Below are 24,091 nucleotides of genomic sequence, written 5' to 3' on the forward strand. Positions count from 1 at the left end.
AAAATAACAATGTGACCCAAGTTGTTCTTTATCATGTAATAAAAGGCAAACATTGTTATTGAACATAAAATATGTACAGAAACATTAACTACTGGAAAGAATTTCCAAAATAAAAATACAGACTGTGTCTTTTCCTGTTCCACTTCCATCACACAGTCACCACGGCAACAAACAAACATGAGGAAAAAGTCCTTGTAGTTTACATGATTGTCTTCTTTGTGTTGTTGTTGTTGTGCTTTCAGCTGCTCTGTTGGCGCTCAAGTCCTCCACTGAGTTCAAGAAGAAGGCCGTGTGGACCAGAGCTTACGGGTGGTAGCCCTCAGAGAATGTAACCATGGCAACACATACACAGTTCCGGCTCTGCAACACGCAGAGCTGCGTCTGTCCTGCCCGAGCTTGTGGGACATGGACACAGTGACGGCAGCAGATGTGTGGAGGCTCGCTGCAGCTTTTATGAGCTCGGATAGAAACATGCATTAAACCAAATGCTGCTTTTGTGGATCTTTCAAAAAACATGGACAAATCAAATTCAGATTTGTTGAAGTCCTCAACTTTCAAGTTTATTTGACCCTGTTTAACATCAGTCCTGAGTGATCTCATCTCAAGTGGATAGTCCAAGTCTGAACGCCCCCAGTTCCTGAGAATGTCCTCGGGTCAGATTACAAAAAAACACATTCATAGTTGGCATTTTTGGGGATTCACTAGACCTAAATGGTAATTCATGTTTTTCCCCAACTCAGTTTTTCTCATACAACTCACACAATCACAGGATGTCGTACATAGCTATACTATTAAAAACATAATTCTGTCCTTGCAAACAGTGCGTTTGCATGTTGAACATCCACACAACACAAGATGGACAATGTTCTCACCCAACACTGTCCACTTGTAATCAAATCTCTCTGGATGTATGTTAAATACCAGGTCTGACCAGAACCCGTGAGACTAAATTCCTCCGTGCCCATCCAGTTCTTTGTCTAAAATGTGTCATCTTCTTTTTATCTTGTTGTTCAACTTATCCAGGTGGCGCTGCCTCTCCTTCAGCAGCTGCCACACGGTCACCGTGGCTCCTGAAAAGACGACATGCAGGCAGAATAAGAATATTGTGTCTATGCTAATGCTGCATTCATGCAACTGTCTGTGCATGTGATCTCTGCAGATATGAAAGGTCATGTATGTAAAAAAACAAACAAAAGTATTATACATGTATTTAGACATGAAATGATCATGATGTGTCATTAGAGGGAGGAAATCATGGTAAAGTGTGGCTCCACTGACAACATCATGATATCAAAATAAAGTTTCATCATTGCGTCACAAACTTCATGTTCTAAAAAGTCTCAGTACCCATCTCTTAAACCTCTCAATCAGAAAAGAAAAATAAGGAACGCAGTCAAGTTTGCGACAAATTATTTCGGATTTGTTTCTTCCAGAAAAGGAAGCAACACGGGAACTTCTTCTGCGTTCATACACTTTCTTGTAACGTTTTTTTTTTTACAGTGTGTTGTTGTGGCCCTGTCGTCTCCTCTGAATGTCGGGAACGATTGAGAGATTTGGCATCTGGGACGCTCTGCGACGCCACAACGAGAAATCTAACATGTACACGCAAAGAACGCAGAAGAAGAACATTCAGGCAAGAGGTGACGTCACACGAGAGGCAGAACACTAGTTCCCTTTGAATTAACACAAGCTTTTCCTGCTGTGTTCTCACGCGGGCTCACTGTGTGGAAATTTGACGAGGGAGCTGGCACAAGAAGTAGTTCTGGAAAATGGCCAAATTGATTCTTGTGGAGACGTGTCCATGCAGTCCATCTGGATCGTTTTTTTTAGGAATTTGTAGTACAATGAACTCTGGATAACTGATCTTACCGAGAGCGAGAACAGGCAGGTAGAACAGCAGGATGAAGGGGGGATGAATGGAGATTGAGTTTGGTCCTGCTGCCTCAAGTAAAGGCAGGGCCTGGTACAAAGTGACACCTGAGAAGATGAGAGAGAAGAAAATGATACATTAATTGTCCATTATACATTATCTTCAAATGTGACTGTAACCGCGTTTAAAAGTACATTCCCCTTCAGGGAGTTTGCGAGTTGTGATGTTTATGCTAACATTTTAAAAGAAGTCACTTATTCGGTCGATGCTACGTCAATACATTATCATATCTCATAAAGCTTGGAATCGTTTAGAATTTTCATTGAAAAAAATGTGCAAACTGAATTTATGAACTAAGTTCGTGGTATTACGTTAACATACCACCACTTTCTCAGTGGCATTTTCCTTGCCTTTGCGAATCGTGGGCTCACAAAGTTCACGTGTACCATTTTTGAAGGCACCAAAAGTACAATAGATTATTTAAACCCGTACTAAAAACCTCACTAAAAAGTTCTTTAAAGTATGGCTTAAAAGCCATGTCCGATTGTTAACTTTTTCGACTCGTGAAAAGTGTTGACACACCAGTTGTTGCTCCCCGAAAAATCACCTAATTACTGACCACGTGATGTTTTGGGTCCTAGCACTGGCCTGAAACGTCACCTGGTTGGCACTAAAGACATTTTTGCTTCTAGTTATATGTCAATTCTGCCCAGCACCAAGTATTTACTAAAATTGGATGTGAGTACTTGTGAGTAATTTTGTTTCAATGCCACTGTTGACTGTGATGTGACACAGTAAGTGTGTCTGGTTGCAGTTAACAACACTGTTCCCTCACACATGGACTAAACCGGACTGCCCTTTTTACGCACACTTCCTGACATTTTATCATCACCTCTGCTTTGTCAACTCATTTCCTGTATGCACACCACTTCCCTTGCACAACGCCAGCCTGCAATACGTTACGAGTGAAGCGTAGCTGGTACTGTGTTTTGTTTTTATGTGATGTTTCTCAGGTCAGTGGCAGAAGTGAAGGTTGGAATCGTCACCTTCTGTGGCAACTGACAGGACATACAGGGGGATCCAGAGTGTGTAGCGGGTCCTCAGCATGGTGACCGACGGTGTGCCCATGACTCGCAGCAGCTCATGTGGATATCTGTCATCAAACGGCACACATTTAAGTTACGATTCCAGTGCAGTTCTTTTAACATTTTATGATAGATATCGGTGCCCTTTCTGACACCAAATTCAGTTCAGCAAAGGCCTGTTTTCTTGCTGTTCCTCTCCATATACCTTTGTAGTGAACATAACCTGTGCAACCAGTTGGTTCACATGGTGCCTGACAAGATCTAACAGGAGTAGGTTTAACCTCAGTGAAATAAATGATAAATGATCGGTACAGTGAAATATTGTGATATTTTGTGTGGCAGTTTTTTGGCTGATGTTTTCGTGGATTAGCATAAACATCCATTGACGTTTCTGTCCACTAGATGGTGCCAAGTGCTCACCCTCACTAGAGCTGTTGTGTAAGTAAATCACAATATATGATTTCATAAATGTCCAGTATTTTTGCAATATGTCTTGACTTAAATATCGTGATATAATCGTATCGTGGAGCCTCTGGCGATTCCCACCCCTACTGGGAACCCAAGAAAGACCAGTGTAGACATGTTAGTTTCTTCTTTGTCTTCTTAATTTTTGGCACTGATGCAAATTCTGACCCTTAGCATAGCCATTAGCCAGGAATGTTCATAGCGAACCTTACTTTTTACAGTGTGGGACAGCGTCTTATCATTTACATCAATTGGGAATGGGACTAAAGAAAAAGATATAAAATAGTAAGTGTTGTAACATCGTCACTAGTTTTCTTGTTCTTCTGATTTGGTTTTCAGTGCATACCTAGCATCGCAATTCATGCAGGGATGAAAAACACCATACGGCTGCTGGTTTCTGGATTATGCTGAAGAGTTTATCTGGAATTATTGATCAATAATGCTGAATATCCTGTCTGTGTGAAATATATTTCAAGGCAGAACACTCTATAAGTGACATTTCTACCGTAAAAGGTCCAAGATGTTCCACAACAAGAACTGGACACACACAACTGGTTCACTCTGGATCTCCTCCAACATGATGACCAGGATCAGCAGGAGGTTCTTCTCCGTTACCTGAAAAAGAAAGTGTAACGCAGAACTGTTTACTTACTAAACATGCATGTTTAGTAAGGGGATTCCAGCGAGGTTAAAGGTCTTGATGACTCACTTGGATGAAGCGAGGAAGGAGTCTGGCTTTCTCAATCCCATCTGCGATGTGGAAAAGCTCGAGGATGGAGAGCAGCTGGCAAAGGCTCATCACAAAGCCCACAGAGTGGAATGTGTCTGCTAAGGCATCTGAGAAGTTCAACAGCATATTTTATCATTCTAGCACAATCCAAGTTATTCCTGCTTCCCTCAAGTGTGTCTAATTTTCTCTGTTAAAGGTCACCTTTGCCAAAAGTGAGGAACCTGGCGATGGTGTTGCACAGGATCCATGTGTGGCCACAGAACTGGAACAGGTTATAAGAGAAGATGTAAACAAACCTGAAGCTGAACCTGTAAATGAAAAGAAAAATTCTTGGATCACTTCATTGGTAAGTTGACACCTTTTTTTTTTTGTTAATTATGAGTGGAGATTTTGCATTGTATGACTTTTTATTGGGACCAGTCTAAAGAGCATCAACAGTCTTTTTGTTTTTTAGCTTTTACTAATAATTTATGCATATAGTTTTCTAAATCAGTGGTTCTCAAACTTGTTACACCAAGCACCACCTGAGAAAATATTGAGCCCTTGAAGTGAATACAGTGGCATAAATAGACAAGTCAGCTCCTCCCCAAGTACCACCAGAGGAAGCTTGCGTTTGACAACCATGCTTCTAAATAACGTGCCTAAAATACAGTCTCCTTGGATATGGCTAGTTTAACTATTCAAAACAATATCAATGTGTCGTATTATGTACAAATTTGCTCCCCATATAAAAAGTTTGGAAAACACTAGACTAAGAAATCCCTTTCTTTACCTTAGAATCATGCATAAACGTGCTGTATTGGGATATTTAGTGATGATTTATCTAACACTTGTCCACCATTATGCTTGTTAGCATATTGGTGGCCCCTTTAATTACAAGCTAGAAGTAAGCAACCACATCATGGGAACTTTTTTTTCATGCAAGATGAGGCAACTGTAAATATCAAGGTACTATAAATGCATTTGTAGATGCAAAAGTGTGAATAATGGCAGGAAACAAAGTAGCAAAGTAGCACTTTTTAGCCTTGTTGACATCCCCAAAACAGCAAGAAGTCCAAAAAAAGAACTGCCCTTTTGTTAATTCCTCATCACATTTGAATACGCGTCTTCATTTAGATCTAAGGAATGCTTTGTTGCAACACGACCACACTTTATTAATCCACACAAAAACTTCTATTTTACGTTGAATTCAAACCTGTCTTCTGCGCAAAGATTTAGGTGTTTTTTTGGGATTGGAAACAGACTTGCCTGTCATTCCTTAACACGCCCTAAGAAAAACACAGCATTCCTCCCACTGTAAGAACTCACACAATGCTGCAGCTCCCACTCAAATACTCACGTACATTTTTCCCCTTGTCGTTTTGTCTTTGTCGCTTCTGTTTGCCAGTAAAGAGGGATCAGCAGCAGCAGCAGCTCAGAATCCCAGTGTGAGTTAGAGCAGAGACTTTTTTTTTTTTTTTTTTACCCCAGCTTCTCTTCAGTAAACCGAGACCTGCCTCTTACTTCATCCTCCCTCACAAGTGGCAGCAGAAAAATGCTGCAATATCTCTGTTTGGTTGTTGTTTCTTCAGGCTGATTGGAGCTGTCATTACTTAACAGAAAGCAGGAAGTTGACATTCCATGTGTGAAAGTTTGACATGGAATAGTCCAACCCCCTGAGAGACAAGTATGAGCTGAATTTCAAGAACACAAGAAAACAAAGGCACACATTCTTTCATTAAAGGTCCAGAGTGCGACATTTAGACGGATTTACTTGCCATAATGTAATTATGTATTATTATATTATCTGTATAAGTCTTTCATCAATTTGAATTTGTAATAATATGTAGTTTTTGCGAGAGCCTTGTTGTACAGAGGCAGCTATCTTGCCCAAATGCTACTTTTTTATTCTTCTTCTTCTACACTTAAAGGTCTAATGCTGCTCTCCTCCGTTTGAACGTCTTAACCACAGTTCATAAAGTTCCGTATGCTGAAGCTTACTTTGAAAACAAAGAAACAAACAACATCATTTCTGGTATGTGAAGGCTACTGTACTTCCATAAAGTGCTTAGGATAGGGAAGGTTTCCACGAGTCCTTGAAATCCTTGAAAGTGTGTGAGTTATATAGACATGGGTCATTAAAAGTGCTTGAATTTTGTGCAAGAAAGCAGTTAAGTTGATATTTTGGTAATGGTCTCCCTTGTTTGTTTACGACGCCACCTACTGTTTCATGCCATAGGATGTCCTGAGGTCTTGTTTGTGCCACATTTTAAATGATTCTCTTTAGATAGTGTCCACAAGGTTAAACAGGTCTGTAATAATTCTCATAGTAACTAGTAGTGATTACTTAATCCTTGAGATTAAATGAAAGTTTGTACTGATTTTGAAAGAATTTCCTCACAATGTTCTAAAATGGAGAAACCAAAACAATTCTAATGGTTACTGGTGCTACTCAGTAACACAGTATGCAGTGCGCTCTAGTGGTGGACAAAAAAACTACACTACAGAGGATTCAGTTCAGTATTTCTCCTGAACATTAGCTCCACTGAAGCAGCACATGACAACGACCAATACTGTTATTACTAGAGATGAAGAGTTTGGAATTAGTAAATTACAATGTTTTTTTGGCCAAAAGTGATTCCAACACATGAAGCATCATTTCTGCTTGTCCTTAAAGTGTTTCTTCCAGACCAGAGTGTCCAGTTTAAAGAAAGAGATCAAAGGGGATGTAAAGTGTATGATCTGAGATGTCACTTTGCAGATGAATGATCAGCGACAGATGGAGAACGGATTAGTGTGGGTTCTAAGAGTCTCTGGACCTCAGCTCGTTGTTAACACCTTCCTATATCCTCTGAAATTACAGATGATTTTCTGTATCAAATGCTGCGCTGGACTCAAGAACCTGCACAGTGTGACCTTTCTGACCAGGCCAGCACAGTAAAGCTGTGTGGTGACATTCTGCAGCTCAATGGTAAGACACAAAATAGACGTAGTCTGTCAGTTGCACTGACAAAATGTACAATTTGACAACATGCTACGATATACAGAATATTATATAGTGATCATTGTGAGGGAACAAAGACACAATCTTTCCTCCATTTTATTTGACAATAAATCATTGAAATTTGGCTCTTAACTATCGTGCTGAATTTCTGTTTTCATCTTTAAAGGCTGGATAGCTGGCATGAGAGCGGACATAAACCTGTGATACACTGGTGTTAAACGGGAAGTCCCGGGGATTTAATATCACACTTCACTCACATACTGGATTTCCCATGGTGCAATTTGATAATGTCTCGGGTTAGAGCGTGGTTGTTGTAACACTTGTTTTTTTCTTTCTGACTCTAATTAAATCCTTAATGACATTACAGACATTATATGGACATGACTTAATCTTTGCATAGACTTTCATGTCATGCAGAGAAAATCTGAGACTTATTGTAAGTCGCTTTGGATAAAAGCATCTGCTAAATGACATGTAATGTATTGTGTTAATTAGCCCTTGAATTTCAACAGATAGATAAGCAACTAGTGATAGATGATAGTTAGCGAAGTAGCTAACAGTAGATAGTTAGCTAAGTAAGTAATAGATAGTCAAGCTAGTATGTAGATAGTTAGCTAAGCGGCTAGTGATAGATTGATAGATAGTTAGCTAAGCAGCTAGTGATAGATTGATAGATAGTAAGCTAAGCAGCTAGTGATAGATTGATAGATAGTTAGCTAAGCAGCTAGTGATAGATTGATAGTTTTTACATTATTGTTGGTCAATTTTTATTGTTGTTATGTTTTGGTTCTACTGTGCTTTTTGAGGCAGATAAACAGTTAGCCAGCTATCCAGTGAAGAGTTTAAAAGAGACAGTAAATCTGTAACATATTGCTCAGGTGCCTCTGAACGACAGGGTTAAAAGCAGATGAGCTGAGCAGAGTGAAATTTCTGGATAAGTCTATTAGCGGCTAAAGAAGACGTCCTGCTGTGTCTAGATGACTTTCACAAGCTATTTCATACAGTATATGACCTAAGTGTTCATGATATGCTTTTACAGTATATATGTTGCTGCCAGGGTTAAATTCCATCTTCAAAATATAATGTAACACACGGATTAACATAAAGAACATTTCTAGGCCGTGGTCATGTTTTGTCGTGTTTATTATTATCAGGTTATTTTATAGTTGTGCTTCTATTTTTATGATTTTAACTTTGCCCTTTGTTAATTTAATTTGGATTATGTTTTGGAGATGTACAGTGGACTCTGACAGTGATTGCAGTGAAAAGGACTGGAGTATTTAGCGGTGCACTCCTCTCCTCAACCACTTATGTCGCCTTCTTAATTCTTTTTGACGAATGCTGCGACATGATGGACTGCCTGCTGTTTTAATGTGGACTCCAGAAGTAACTGTATCTCCTCAAGACCTGCAGTCACCAGGCCGTCGCTAAAATAGTGTGCTAAATATATCCTGTTTGTGCAGCCGGGATAAAAGTAACTGTGCTGCAGTCAACATGTAGATCAACATATGAGGTTGTTCATGCTACTAGACCCAGTGAACCCCATATTTATACAAAAACATTTCTGAAAAATTTGTGTCAAGTTTAAAGTCAACCTTATAGTAGCTTGTCAGGGACATGTGGACACACTAGCCTTCTCACCCCATTAATCTATAAATGTTATTTTATGTATAAATGTACATCCCAAAATGTCTTTGCCCTCCTAGGTGGAGGTAATATACTGTCCAAATAAGTTAAAAAAAACACCAAAAACACAAAAAAGTTGGTTTAATGTCTGAAGACATATTTGCCGACCCCTTAAACAAGTGAAAGCAGCAGCCGTTACATAATTTCAGTGACTCTAGCAGCTCATATATGTTGAGTTTTTTGACACATGTAGAGCAGAGTTTCATCCACTCAGGCTTCAGGAGTCCTCTCTGGTTTCCCATTCACTGTCTACAGTAGTTATACACTGCTGACAGTGGGAGGGGGAGTGGGGACATGTTTTGCCTACCAACAGCGACAGTAATCGTGGACTGGTGGTGAATTCCGGCTCCTGCTGCTAGAGAAACATCAGCATGCCCAGTTATTCATTCCAATTAGACTGGACTTCCTGGCGGACGTCCTGACACTGACAGTGGTGCTGCCACCCATGGACATGTCTCATTCTAATTTACACAAATGCAATAATTTGAAACAAAACAGAAAAACAACTTTGTTTTACTAAATTAATGAGATCATGTCCATAAAAATCAAATTTTGGTTTTTTTTAGACTTACCACGATAATTCTTCCAAAGACATCTTAATTGGCTGGATACTTTACAAAATAAAAGCTCTCAATCCCAAAACAAAGTGGATTAACATAAGTAAGCGGGGCATATTTGCTGCAATTAGATTCTCGTTATAATTGTAATTGTAGCTGTTATTGCTCCGCCTTCCCTCAATCAGTCGGGGTGTCGTAGTGATGCATCACTCTGTGTCTGAAAAGTTGCAGACTGCAGCTTTAACTATGGAGCTCACTCAGTAAAATCATCAGATAGACACCGTCCTTCATGAGTCCTTAGAGGAGAATTATGAGAGATTGAACCTGACCTATTTATGCTGTGGAACCTCAGGCATCTGTGAAAGGGGCCCCTGGCCTCAGACTGGCCCCCACTGACACAGACTAACCTGCTCAGATCCACAGCGGTGGAACGTGACCAGCAGCTCAGTCCACTCTGAAGTGAGTTGTTGCTGAGTTGTTGTCACTTGGGTGTTTATCTGCTAGACTGTCTCCATGTGAGGTGACATAAAACCCCTGCACACACACACACACACACACACACACACACACACATCCTCTCATCTGACATGACTGCACTTTTAACATTTTACAGTGGAGCCTACATTTGAGCTGCACATGTATTTTTAAAAACAGCCAGTGAGGTGAGGTGTGTGTCTGCACAGACATGTTATCATGTTATCCACTGATACCTCAGATGTGCTTGTGCTAAATTTACTTGTCATTAGATGTGTCAGATAGGTTCTGTTGTCACAGCAACCAGGATACAAAGTGAAACTGTGGTCATAAAGTGGTGATGGTTAAAATGAGGAAAAACAAGTAATATGATAGTATAACAAAAACATAATGCTACCGTTTTCTCTATTCTCAGAAAGACCTGCAGGGATTTTTTTCACATCTGGGACAGATGATTTTGGTGGTCAAAGGTCAGAAGAAAAGGTTAGTCATACCAAACTTTCACTTACACAAACTGCATAAGCCTGATTTTTATTGCATAATGATCTCTCTACTATAGTACTATAGTATAGTTTTCCACCCAAACTTCAATCAAAACATTGCACATCACTCACCCAATAATCATGCAATAATAGGCCCCTAAAATGAGAGAATAAATACATTTAACAAAGCAACAACAAAATAAACTACAGGACAATTCAATGAATAAATACCTTGGGTGATATTTCAGCTAATAGAGATGATTACATGTAAAAACAAAAACAAAAAAATCAACAACTTTATTTCAACTAAGTCAGTTGGAGAGATACATTCAGTCATTATTGCACCATTTTACCGTTTTGTTTTGGGTTGTTTTTCCCTGCAGCTGCTACAGCTGAGTCCGGCCCCTGGAGCCCCCCAAACTTGATTGAGACACCCCTGGATTTACCTAAAATAATAAAAAATAAAGGGAAAACATATAGGATTTTTTGCATTCTATGTTCCACTTTCCCAAAATTATATATGCACTTTGATTTGTGTTTTTACTTTAATTTACCCATTTTTGCATGCTGGTCCTCTATGGGTCTGCAAACCCCAGCTTGAGAACCGTGTGGCCCAGACAGTAGTCAGTAATGTCTCCGCTCAGTTTTAGATACGCTGCTTTGGGCTTCATGATGCGCGGAGCTGGAATGTTTGGAGCGGCTCCATGTCATCAGAGAGACTGCGCTGTGCGCGCACTGCACCAGCTCGTGTCTGAGGGACAGAGGACAGATCCTGGGTGGGGAAGGGGGGTTGGTGGGGGGGCTCATCCATCTCTGTCGCTTCTTGTCTGTCGGAAACTCAATGTAAAGAACTATCTGCGGCCACTTCAGCCATGGACACGGAGCAGAGCTGCGTGGAGACACCGGCGACTCTCCAGGCGGTGAAGTATGTGCTCCAAAAACCGGCGCACGGACACGATGATGCACCGGAGAAGACGGAGGAAAGCAAATACGCCGATTTGGAGTTGGGGTACGTGAGGACAGGCGGGACAGGAGCGGGGAAAGACTGTCGCTTTGGCCCAAGAAACCAAATGTCTGTCCTTACTGACAAGAGCAGCGCAAGAGCTCCGTGCGCAACGGCACCAAACCGTGACTTGGCGATAAAAAGGGAAATTGAAACTATGAATAAGGATGATTCTGATATTGGGAAACGCACGGGGGCTGTGCTGGGGGGTCCCATTGATCCATTGTCGTCCTCAATTCATCATCTTCTTCAGGCAAAGTCAGAGGAGGACGACAAACGCGCGCGCGCCATGACGCAGCCAGGTAAACCTGGAAGCGATAAAGACCAGAAAACGCCAGAAGGAGAAGAAGAATTACACTGTGGGGACTTTTATCTGAGCTGGAGGAGCGAGTCTGATGACTTTGAGGAGGAGGGGGATGATGTCAGCGTGGTGCTTTCTGATGACAGCGTCCCGTGCGCAACAGAGGACGAGTCCCATTACATTACGACGCACGAGATCCAGCTGTGCGAGCTATCCGACCACGAGGGGGACTACGACCCCAGGGTGGGCTCCTCCACCAGCTGGGAGGATGATAATCAGGTGTACACGTTTGTCGATTACGCGGCTCTGGACAGGGATGGAGCGATGGGGGAGAGCAGCGGGGACGGCGGCCGTGAAGGCGCAGCAACAGTCAGCACTCTGATGGAAAGTGATCTGTGCGATGCGGCCAAGATCTCCAGTTCAGATGAGAGTGTGTCAAAGATCCAGCAGCAGCAGAGCAGCGGCTCCGGCGCGGGACAGATCCACCTGTCAATCACAGCCACTTCTCGAGCTATAAATGACCCTGGCAACATCCAAGAAGAGGGAAATATTCTTTATCATGCCAGGCGCTCCGGGGACACGAGTCGTTATGTGTTGAGGGGGGTTGATGCGAAGGCTGAGACGCTGTGTGACAAGGCAAAGTGTTTCATAGCTCTGCCCGGACGCGTTCACTTTGGCGGCAAATTGAGGGGGAAAGAGGTCACCGGGTATTCCAGCGGTGCGTCCAGCGCCGTGAGTGAGCTGGACGACGCTGACAAGGAGGTGCGCAACTTGACAGCCAAAGCCTTCAAGAGTCTAGCTTATCCTTACTTTGACGCCTTCGGTTTCAGCACCTCCAGTGAGTCCTCAGCATCAGACCGTGGCATCAACAGGTGGTCCACGTTTGTCGACCTGAAGTATGGCAACATGAATGTGCCGCATCAGGGCCGGGACCAAAGTGTTGTCTCCCGCCAGAACTCGTTTGAAATAGCCAAGAACTTAGAGAATATAGGTTATAAGGGCATCGCGCTGGCAAGCATCAAACCGGCCACCAGCAAAATTTTCACTCTGGGTGGGGATCCCCACGGCGCGTCATCATCCACCAAGAAAATAGAGCTGATGGGGAAATTCAGCCAGGGCCACAGTGGAGTGATTACACTCACAGAGACGCTGAATTTTCGGTGCAATGTCAACTCGGGAATGCCCGGCGGTGAAAGACGCACGGACTTTGCACAAAACGCTGCAGGATCACGTTCCACGGATGAAGTTACCGACAGTTTTCCAAGCGCGCAGAGGAGAGAGGCCAGCAAGCCGCCGTCTAAAACCATGGAAGGCACTCACAAGAAAGCCATCTTCGCCTCGAGCCTCATTAAAAATGTGATTTCTAAGAAGATGCAGTTCGAGCAGGAGCGCAAGATGGAGAGAGGGGAGATAAGTGAGCCGCTCCACGCGCCTTCTCCGTGCTTTGTGCACCATGAGAGCGACGGTGTCCACAGGGGCAAAGGGAGCAGGGAGCTGCAAACACAGAGCTCCAGGTTGTCAGAGAGCAGCTCCGACTATGCCATAATGTGCTTGGATGAATTAGGGGACATCGTGGACAGCGGCTCGTGTGATACGAAGAGCGACTCTCGAAGACACGACGCACCAGAAACTAATTTGGAGCCGCCGGCGAACGAGGTTGGAATTGACACTAAAAAAGGCACATTGGACGCGTCTAAAAACACGCTCCTCCGCAGCCAGAATAGCGCGTTCAGATGCTGGAAGGACGAGGAGCTAGAGTTTCAGAAGGATCGTAAAAACGATCAAACTCAGGAGGAGAAGCCGCCGTCAGTTGACAATAAAGCTGGCGAGGGGGACCAGAGCTCCGCGGAGAGCGGCAAAGCCACCAAAATGTCTCATTTGTTTGTGCCAAGTATCCAACTGCTGCAAAGTGACGGAGAAGCCGGAGAGCAGCTGCAGAGCAGAGATGACTCTCCGTACGGGGGTGAAGGAGACACCAAGCTGCGCTCTGACAACAGTCTATGCGTCGCAGACTCCAGGAGAACTACATCCAAATCTCCCGAAATTAAAATCAACTTAAGGAGCGTCAGGGACAACAAAGCGGAGCCTTTCAGCGTCTCCAAGCTGCGCGCTCCGAATATAGACTGTAACGCAGCGAGCCTCTCCAGAACAGACGAGTTAAAAAGCCAAGTGCTGGCTGCAGCTCTGAAGGGTGAGTCCTCTGACAAAGTGCCACATTTCATGGTTAGAGACATTAGAGATAATAAAGGCAAACTGCAAACACCCATTCACCAAGTGAGGGACGTGCGTAAACTGGTTAAAAGCTCCTATCACTTTGTTTCTCTAGATAACAATGATAACAAATCAAACTTGGCCTCAGTGGAGAGTCACCCAGAGCAGAAGAAGCAAATGCCACATCGGAATCTCAATTCTGTGTCACCTATTGTGATTAAATGTCAGTCTGTGAATACAAATAGTAACATCAAGCAATGTGGGAGTTTTGATTTATCTAAACAAGAAACATTGGAGGTAGACAGATCATCTCCAGAGGGCGCCAAAAGCATTCCACTGCAGTGGGCAGCAGGGAGAGCAGCCATTAATAATTCCTCAGAGGGAGGCGTTGGTTCAAAAACTGAGAGCAGATTAGGTTCAAAGAAACTGGAAAAAATATCAGACATAATAGAGAAGAAGCCTGAATCAAAAATGGCAAATCGGGTGGCTTTGGAGAAACTCCAGGCGGCTGTGAAGACCATGGAGCAGCTCTATGTGTATGATAAGAATGAGTGGAAAAGGAAAAACAAGCCTCTGCTTCTAACAGACAGCCACGTGCTTCCACTGTTAGCCGGAGAGGATCATGGGCGACCTGAGGAGGATGGAGCCAGAGGGTTCATCATGGACAAGATAGTCAGAAGAGACTCATGTCCCAGCACTGACAAGTTGCCACCATCAACATCATCAGTGGCCGCAGTGGTGGGAGCAGCAGCGGGAGCACTGGTCAGTGGTGAGAACCTGCCAAAGCGGGGCAACAAAGACCTTTATAAGGACCTTCCGACGTCCAGCAGCTTTGACGATAGGCTCTTTGCTAAGACAGTGCAAACCACTGGCAGTAAAAACATGTTCAGCCTCAGCTCCAGCTTCAAGGCTTCCACATCCGCGAAGGTGACTCAGCCAAACAGCGCCACACAAACACCTTTCAGTGACAAACACTTTGTCCCAAAATCCCCCAAACGGCCCACGTCCTTAAAAGTCAGCCAGCCGAGGTATAGCCGAAATGAAGGCCCCGAATGGAAGGAGGTGGACAGATCTTCACAGGACAATGAGAACTACCTAACCATTCCGCTCAAGTCCCAAGCCAGCAGCAGCAGACAGCCCGCACCTGCAGATAATACATCATTGTTTACATCCACCACTCACTCCCAGCCTACCACTCCTCCTGGATACTTGGGATCTGGTACCAGGGGCCTGGAAAACCACAGTCAGACCCCAAAGCACTCCAGCATTGTGATGGGGACGTGTACTCCAGAAATCCCTCCTGCTACCATCTACCACTCCTTGCCATTGGGCATGTGCACCAATCAGCCACAAATGTACTGCTTCTCCCCGGCAATCACCCCTGCTCCCACCATAGACCCCTTCCAGGCCACGCAGAGGAAGATGCTCCTGGATCCCACCACTGGCAACTACTACCTGGTGGACACTCCGGTGCAGCCGGCCAGCAAGCGTCTCTTTGACCCAGAAACAGGGCAGTATGTAGATGTGCCCATGCCACAGCCTCCCATGACCCCTCTGCCCATGCCCATCTCACCTTTGGCCCTCAGTCCCGGAGCATACGGACATACTTATATGATCTACCCAGGATTTATGCCCACACCTTCAGTAATCCCGGCCCGGACGCTGGTGCAGTCACAAATGTCGATGCATTCAGAGGTGGAGAAGGCGTCGTCGCAGCAGACTGAGGGAATGTACATGGAGAGCCCCTTCTACATGGCCACAGGGAAGTCTCCCCACGTAGCTTCTGGTGTTCAACAGCAGGCCACCACCAGCAGGCCAGTGCAGGGCTTCAACCAGCCGGTAATCAGCATCATGTCCCAGCAGGGGCCACGGATAATTGCCCCGCCTTCCTTTGATGGGACCACCATGAGCTTTGTGGTGGAACACAGATGAACAGCAGCTCAGGTGAGTCGAGTTAACATATACAACGATGAGTTGGTGTCGGACTGAATTTACATTTTAATCTTTTCAAATCAAGACCATCATAGCAGAACAATCTGATAAGAAAAAGGAAAATGTTTGATCTTCAAAATTGACAAATTTTGAAGATCAATCCTTTATCCTCCTGTTCGTTGTTGCTTTGTATTTTAGGCCATTTACAAAAGATGCAGTACATACATTTTAAAGACATGACTACTAGAGTATAGTAGTCAATATTTTGATGGTTTCTGGGCTGTCTAAAATGACTAAAGTGTACTCCTTGTGGTGCTCCCAAGCTTGGATAAATGGCAGGTTTATCCAAGCTTGGATAACAATTCTGCCTGGTGACCCCTAGAGAGGGAGAAGCCGGAATAAAAAAGAAATTGATATGATCTTGTGGGTAATGTTCCATATAACGCAGCAAAAACTGTATTACAGCAAGACTTGAAATCTCAACAAATGTCAGAATAATTGCAAATACTGTCAATATTTCCAAATCAATCAACTCCATATTTATAATGTCATAACATACATTTCTGCATTCCGTGGCCATTAGCATTCCTTCAGTGCATTCACACCTGCAGTCCAGTTCATACTAAAATTAAGTTCTGTGACCTCCTGGCATTCCACACATGTGCACCTGATCCCACAGTCCATTCCAGTGTATCGTCGTAGCATGTTAGCATTAGACATGTTTGGTTTGTGTGATCACAAATGTTCGGGTTGCACATGAACAACCACTCAGGTTAGTAGATTCAGCCTTTTTTTTCTACCATATGGATTTATTACAACCTGCAGTAGTAAGTGAAGGAAGGCAACATCATGGTTCCCTTTGTTTTGGTTTGTTTTCAACAAAGTAGTGTTTTTAAATAGGATTTTGTGAAGAGTTCTAAAAAAAAGTACTCAGCAGCACATGGACATCGAAGGCACAAGATCTAAATGCTGCTATATTGAGAAACTCAGAGTTGTGTGGAGCTGATAGGCTTAATCAGCATTGTGTGAACTTGTTTTACAATGGTTTGAATGTGGAATATTTAAAGTTGACTTTGCAAGGCTGGTCACTCTTTCATAGTACATATTTTATGAAAGTCAGTCTGAAGTTTACTCTGATCTAAAATAACACTATAGCTGCCTTGATCTTATAGCTGGTACATTGCTAGCTGGCTAGTGTGTGGGTGTGTTTGTGTGCGTGTAGTGACGTGAAGCAACTCTGTTGGAAGCCTTGAACTTGCAAGGCTGGTTTTCTGCTAACAAACCGTAGAGGGGGTGGAGACAGCCCGCAATCTCCCCACAACAAGACACTAAACTATCTAAAAAAAAAAAGGTTACGCAGTACAGCTTAAACAATAACACAAAAAGTAATTTCTTCATAATGAAACATGTGCATCTGAGCCCCTCAGCAGTAGCTGGTGAATTCTGATTTCACGGCAGACGTAGAGGATTAGATTGATATACACTTCTTCACTGGCAAGGTGTGCATGTGGCACGTCGGACATGTAGTGAAAGGTCAGGCGGTGGCAGGTGTCTGTTATGTGTGTATACACGGCGAGCTTCAGCTGCTGCCGGACATCGACGGGCTGCCTGGCAGGTCAGAGTCGCAGCAGGGTCAGCTGGCTTTTTATAGGATCAGTCATTTGAAGACAGAGCGAGAGTGAGAGGACAGGTTCATGTGGCCACTGATCGGCAATTACATAAACACAACGTGTGGCATGGCAGCACATAACCTCGGCTGAACATTTGGAGTTCCCCTTCTCATCGGCGTACGACACACCCACATACTGAAGGGATCAGTTTTGTTTATAAAGTCAATAGTCTGCAGTGTGACCGGCTGGTGAAAAGAAACTCAAAGGTTGCTAATTTAAATCTTGAGTGTCAAGTCTGGATGAGCCGTTCCAATACTCAGTGTCTGTATCAGTCAAAATCACTTGATCAGATATTGGACCAGCTTGATCGTCAATAGGTAACTGTTTCAGACAGATATAAATATCAGTAGATAATCATTGTAGGGATATTGGACAAGGAAAAAGTGACATAAGGCCATCACTAGTGTCAATAAGGGTTGGGTACAGTACTAGGAGTTTCCTTTTAAATTTGACACAAACTCACAGATTAACTGTTAAGGTTTGGGAAGCCAAAGGTTAATATTTTTAGCCCCGTCAATTTCTTTTCACTCAAAAAGTGCATGTGATATGAGAAGAAAGGATGCGGTCAGCAGAAGCAGACAACCACAGTTGCTTGCGTTTGTTTCACTTCCCCCTTTTGTGTCTGTTAAATCCAGACGCGGAAATTATAAGTGCCCCAGTCAATGCAGTTCAAACCAGAAAACTAAAATGTATACACTGTATAAAGGCCTGTTTGTTAGAAAAAGCAAATGTGTGCTGCAAAAGATTAAACATGAATTGTACAGGACAGATGAGAAGGATGTTTGACTGAGTCCTATCACTTTATCAGATTAAGAGAGATTTACCCAAGGTTGGTACACTACATGACGCATTATACAAATACACAAGTTGTGTAACTTGCTGAATTGAACTAAAACCCTGCCATGTTTGCTATGCTAGTCTGTCATGCTGAAAGACTGGTTTCTTCAGTTTTGTGCATCATCACTATTGGTTATCTTAGTTTCCTGTGATAAATTCCCCGACATGACTCCTCCCATTAAGTAAGTGTCAAACCAGGTCACAGTTTGTAACTGTTCTTGACTGAGGAGACGGACGCAGGGAAGGACAGAAGGATTTAAACCCACCTCTCTCACCACACAGGAACAAACACAGGAAGGAGTAAGAGAGGAGGGAACTGGCAATATTGAAATTCTGCTTTGCTGACTCAAAGGAACTTTTTCGAACTTCTTCTCTAAACACGGAAATAGAGATCCCTTGATCTCTATTTCCGTGTTTCATTCGGATAGATCATGGCTCAACGATTAAAACAGGGCCTTACTTGTCCGGTCTGTTTTGAAATTTTCAAAGACCCTGTTGTGCTGTCATGCAGCCACAGCTTCTGCAAAGACTGCTTGCAGACCTGGTGGGCAGACAAAGTGATTCGTCAGTGTCCAGTTTGTAAAAGAAAAACAGAGAGTGAGCCACTGTGTAACCTGACCTTAAAGAACCTGTGTGAAGATTTCTCTCGGGAGGTTTCTCTACGAGAGAACGCCACTTCAGCACCAGGGAATTGCTGCAGTCTGCACTCTGAGAAACTAAGGCTTTTCTGTTTGGATCATCAGCAGCCAGTGTGTGTTGTCTGTCGTGACTCAAAAACACATGCCAAACACAGATTCCGGCCCATTGATGAAGCTGCAGAGGAGTACAGGGAAAGGCTCAGGGAATCCTTAAAGCCCCTACAGGAAAAATTTGAGCGCTTGAGTCAAGTTCAAGTTGACTGGGATCTCACGGAAAAGGAAATTGAGATTCAGGCACAGATTGCAGAGACGCGGATTAAAGAAGAGTTTAAGAGGCTTCGGTGTTTTCTACAACAACAAGAAATGACCAGGATCGCGGCGTTGAAGATGGAAGAGGGACAGAAGAGCAGCGTGATGAGGTTGAGGATTAGGACTCTGAAAGGAGAAATTTCAGCACTTTCAGAAGCAATCAGAACCACAGAGCAGGAACTTAAAACTACAGATGTTGCATTTCTACACAATTTCAAGGCTACAGTGGAAAAAGTAAAGCAGCAGCCCCAGCAGGGTGATCCACAGTTAGCTCCTGGATCTTTGTTAGACATAGCAAAGCATACAGGAAACCTCGCCTACAAGATATGGGACGAGATGAAGGACATGGTCACCTATACCCCTGTGATTCTGGACCCAAACACAGCTGCAGGACATCTTCAACTTGGTGAAGATCTGAGAAGTGTAACATATGACGAGAAAGAAATTGCACGTCCGAAAAACCCAGAACGGTTTGATTGTTTTTCCACAGTCCTGGGATCAGAGAGTATTAACTCAGGGACTCTGACCTGGGATGTGAAAGTTACAGAGCATGCAAACTGGGCAGTGGGCGTGATTACAGAATATGGTAATAGGCGGGGGGATGTACAGACCGGTACCTGGGAAATCTGGTTTGAAGACAGTAAATACAAAGCATTTGCTCCACCACACACAGATAAAGTTCTCTCTGTGAAGAAAACGATCCAGAGGATCCAAGTTCATCTCGACTGGAACAGAGGAAAGCTGTCGTTCTCAGACCCGCTTACAAACACCAACATTTATACTTTCTCACAGACTTTCACCGAAAGGTTGTTTCCTTTCATTAACACGCAAAGCAAGACACCATTGAGTATATTACCAGTGAAAATGAAGGTAGAGTTTTGTCCTGTAGACAAGTAAGTTACTGGTCATCATGAGGATCATGACTAGGATGATAAGAGCTTTATTTTTTCAAGAATCAAATCTAATGTGCTACCTAACAGAAGGATTTACAACAAAATCATTCCTCTCATATGATAAACTTGTCTTACTTTCACTTTCATCTGTCAGAACAAATAACATTTTGTGTAAAGAGAGACACACCCAAGTTCAGACCAACACCCAAGGGCAAATCAGTGGGAAAACCTGATGCACTTTTCAAGAAAATTTTACTATAAAAGAAAAAAGACCAAACTCTGCATCTTGGATGACTTACAAACAACAATGCACTTCAATGGACTTTGTTGTTGTTTATTGTGAGGGCACTTTAATCATTGCTGCTGTTGTGGATCTGCTGGGACCAGATTTTGGGGGGAAAAAAAACCCATCAATTTGGGATCACAGCTTACTTTGATGCATGGACTGGATATAAAACTGGATGTACTGTATGCACCTGGAAGGTGAAGCCAATGTGGAAGTGCCTGAACCTGTATTCTCTTGAATGGCCACCAGAGGGGGACTCCCCTGGTTTGTATGTAAGTCTGTCACAAAATGACAAATGAAATGAAAACTTTTCACTTGAATTGTAACATTCCCAAACTTTTTCCTGAATATTTTCCTACATGTCTTGTTTTATGTCTTCTTCAATACTACATGCTGTCCATTTTTGGTCAATTTTGGTCCAATTTAGATGAGCTAGGGTGAGGACATTGTGTGATTGATACCCACCTGATTGTTACCATCTAAGGCAGGGCTGTCAAACTAATTTTTGTTCAGGGGCCACATACAGCACAATTTGATCTCAAGTGGGCCGGACCAGTAAGAATAGTAAAATAATAGCATAATAACCTATGAACAACAAGAACTCCTTCCTTTTTTCTCCTTTTGTTTTACATTTAATGAAGAATATTTTTTACAAAACATGAAATTTCTTGAGAAATATAAGTGCAATTTCAACAATATCGTGGCTAAATGTACTATTTACACATTACACTGGATCTAAAAAGGCACAAACATTTAGTCACAGGTATCTGGAAGAGAAAAATATGGTATTTGACATGAAATGAAATTTTAACAAATTCATCCTGTGGGCCGGATTGGACCCTCTGGCGGGTCGGTTCTGGCCCCCGGGCCGTATGTTTGACACCCCTGATCTAAGGCCTTGTTTGGACTGAAGCTCAAATCGGATTTGTAAGCATATTCGATCAGAATCTGATCTTCCTGACTCACTGTTCACATTATAAATTCTAAGTGATCAATTATAATCTGTGTGTGTCCATATTGAGATTGTCTAGTCTTAAAGTGACTGAGGAAAACCCTTCAGATTTCTTTACTTACAACACTGTGGTGTCTTGCTAACTTAATGTAATTTCCTACCTAGAATAAACATACCTTTGGTTTCTTGTTCATGTTGTGTTCAAACGTGCTAACACAAGTGTCTTTTTGTTCTGTCTCCTACAGGCCTAAACTCTGGATGGAAGCTGGATTCTTCTCCTGTCTCTTATTTACATCCTGCTTCACTTGTTTCTATTTGTACATAATGTTTATAAGGTCAGCGTTTCTTCCGTGTTTTATTTTATGTAGTCACTTCACAGAAATGCGATATAAAGGGACAATTCAGGAATGTTGTATGAAGTACTAACAAATAGTCAGCGCTGACTGCTTGCTATCGTTGAAAACATGGATAGCAAAATGAGGATTTCAGAAGGTTCACTGATTAAAATCTAGCCCAGTGTAAAGTCTATGACGTGTTTGCCACCTGTTCTCACGACTTTTCTGTCTGGAAACTGAAGTTTGTGTTGCTTTGTGGACCGATTACTCACCCACACCAAAGTCCATAGAGAAAATCACTGATTTTACATCACTGCTGCCTCAAACAGTAACTTCAAATGTGTTCTTTTGTAACTTTGGTGTGACTTTTGATGATTCCAATTTACCCAAGTGACACCAACTTACCAAATGAGTCAGGAGGAGACCAGCGACTCCTGTGTCCTCATGAGCTACATACAGTATAAACGTAGATTTTCTTATAGACTTTGGTGCAGGAAAGTGGGTACTTTACACGCTGAGGTTTCCAGTAGAAAAAGGCTGTCTAACATGTGGTAAACATATTCATATTTTTTGGTCAGGTTGTGTTGTTTTTTTGTGGGGGGATATTTTGTTGTGTATTTTTGTAGAAGATAAAATGAGACTGGGCTCCAGCATGATGATAACAATATAATGATTTTCTTTTTTATTATAATAGTATATTTAGCCATGCACTTTTCCTGCATCCAGGCAGAACCTATTTGTGTGCATTCACGTGTCCCGTTACACACAAAAAAAGTCAAATCTTTGCTCTGTTTTTTCACTGGGATGTAAAGTTCTGTCCAGCAGACGACGCTGTGTGTGATTTACAAACTGGTTCACACTTTCCTGGTGACTTTGTTGACTTAAAGTTGTCTATTTGTACATAAAAGTTCACAGACTGCGGACCTGCTGGACAGTCCATATTTTTATTTTATTTTTTTTGATGTTGGAAATATGCAACTTTATTGTCATTTTAACTCAATCTATGCATTTGCTTAACACAAATCCAACAACTTTTATTTTTGAATGGATGCTTCATTGTTGTATTTAAAAATAGAAATAGTCTTGTTTAATTTAGAGGTGTTTTATTTTGACACATGTTTTTTATTAAGTTTGTTTTTAAGGTGTAGAGTTAAGGATTTGCTAGAATTAAAGACTAAACACAAAAAAATATGGTTAAATACTGTATCTTAAAATAAATTGCTAGCGCTCGGACAAAATAAAACATTTACATACATAACTTTTTAAATACTCTTTCTCACATTTTACAAGTCTGCTATGATATTAGTGTTTCAGTACTAGTGTGTCAGACCTTTAATCATTTTTATTTAGTATTTTCACTGTGTTGTTTTTTTTTTTGTCACACTGCAGCAATTTGTGTACATGTACAAATTTTGTTTTCCCTCGGGTGTCATGAGGGCCTGATACCTCCGAGTATGATTCTGGGACTTTTGTAGTTTCTTGTGTATGAACCATGTGGACAGACAGATGATGATTGACGTGACTGTGGGTAAAAGAGCGTAGGACTGTCGTGGAGGGAAGAGCTGAGGACGATGTTATTTTGGAGTGATGTGGTGGTGGTGGTGGCACAGTGGAGGAAGAGAAATGTGAACTCAAAAATGAAAATGTGGACAGTTGTTAAAGTTGATTTGATGGAAAATGTATTTGCAAAATGTACAGAATTCAGATGTTTTGTGCGTCACATATACTGTCTGGTATATTTTGTTAGATACGGTTTATAAATAGGGTTTGTGCATCTTGGAAATTCAATAAACATAAAAAAAGACCTTGTGCAAAACCTGTTTTGATGGAAAAAAACGAAGTTTTTCACCATATCACACTTTTTATTTGTACATCATGCAGACATTTAAAAAAACCAAAACAAATGAATTGCTTAAAAGTGTCGACGCAGCGCGGTAGATGAGAACTGGGAACTAATGAGCTGATGTGGAACTGGAGAAGTCTCTGGCATGTGTGCAAGTGAAAACTGACTTAGCACCACTGAGGCTGGAATGTGTGTGTAGAAGGCCTCAGTGCAGTCTGGCTGTAGGCTTGTTTAGACACTGGGTTAGCAAGTCAGGGGATGCAGCGTCATGTTACAATGCTCTGACTGCATGTATATATATATATCTAATATATACACATAAACACACACAGAGCCTTTGAATTTTCAATTTGGACTGCAATTTAAATTCTATTACGTATGTGTTTAGTTCTTGTGTTTTGTCAACTTACACATACGTAATAGACAATCAATAGACACGTATTAGAAAATCAATCAATCACTGTCTATGTAGTACTTTACAATAAAAGGTGCTCCAAGTGCTTCACATAAAAAGGAATAATAAGAATTAAGAAAAACTAATAAACCAAT

General features: G+C 42.3%; 3 protein-coding genes across 5 annotated transcripts in view; 2 read left to right on the forward strand and 1 right to left on the reverse strand.

Annotated features, from left to right (window-relative positions):
- The window catches only part of focad (focadhesin), a 37,720-nt gene extending 37,338 nt beyond the window's left edge, over nt 1-382 (forward strand). For both annotated transcript variants that reach the window (XM_058624888.1, XM_058624889.1), the window contains one exon: nt 243-382. In XM_058624888.1, the coding sequence (XP_058480871.1) occupies nt 243-316 (74 nt within the window). In that variant the 3' untranslated portion in view covers nt 317-382. The remainder of the gene's footprint in view (nt 1-242) is intronic.
- On the reverse strand, nt 13-5,767 carry hacd4 (3-hydroxyacyl-CoA dehydratase 4). The gene is made up of 7 exons (XM_058624896.1): nt 5,494-5,767; nt 4,352-4,458; nt 4,130-4,257; nt 3,926-4,035; nt 2,917-3,023; nt 1,870-1,977; nt 13-1,070 (listed from the first exon to the last, which is right to left on the reverse strand). Coding segments are annotated over exons 1-7 (645 nt in total). The 5' UTR covers nt 5,496-5,767; the 3' UTR covers nt 13-987.
- c3h4orf54 (chromosome 3 C4orf54 homolog) lies at nt 4,240-21,911 on the forward strand. 2 transcript variants are annotated; one of them, XM_058624890.1, is made up of 5 exons: nt 4,240-4,496; nt 6,993-7,100; nt 10,266-10,333; nt 10,983-15,791; nt 21,610-21,911. In XM_058624890.1, exon 4 carries the CDS (start codon nt 11,205-11,207, stop codon nt 15,777-15,779), a length of 4,575 nt encoding a protein of 1,524 aa, XP_058480873.1. In that variant the 5' UTR covers nt 4,240-4,496; nt 6,993-7,100; nt 10,266-10,333; nt 10,983-11,204; the 3' UTR covers nt 15,780-15,791; nt 21,610-21,911. The 2 variants fall into 2 exon arrangements, with proteins under 2 accessions (XP_058480873.1, XP_058480874.1); XM_058624891.1 differs by lacking the exon at nt 4,240-4,496 and having other exon boundaries at nt 6,949-7,100.
- Nucleotides 21,912-24,091: the final 2,180 nt, after the last annotated feature.

Source organism: Solea solea, chromosome 3 (assembly GCF_958295425.1).
Source record: "Solea solea chromosome 3, fSolSol10.1, whole genome shotgun sequence".
NCBI classification, from domain to species: Eukaryota; Metazoa; Chordata; class Actinopteri; order Pleuronectiformes; family Soleidae; genus Solea; species Solea solea.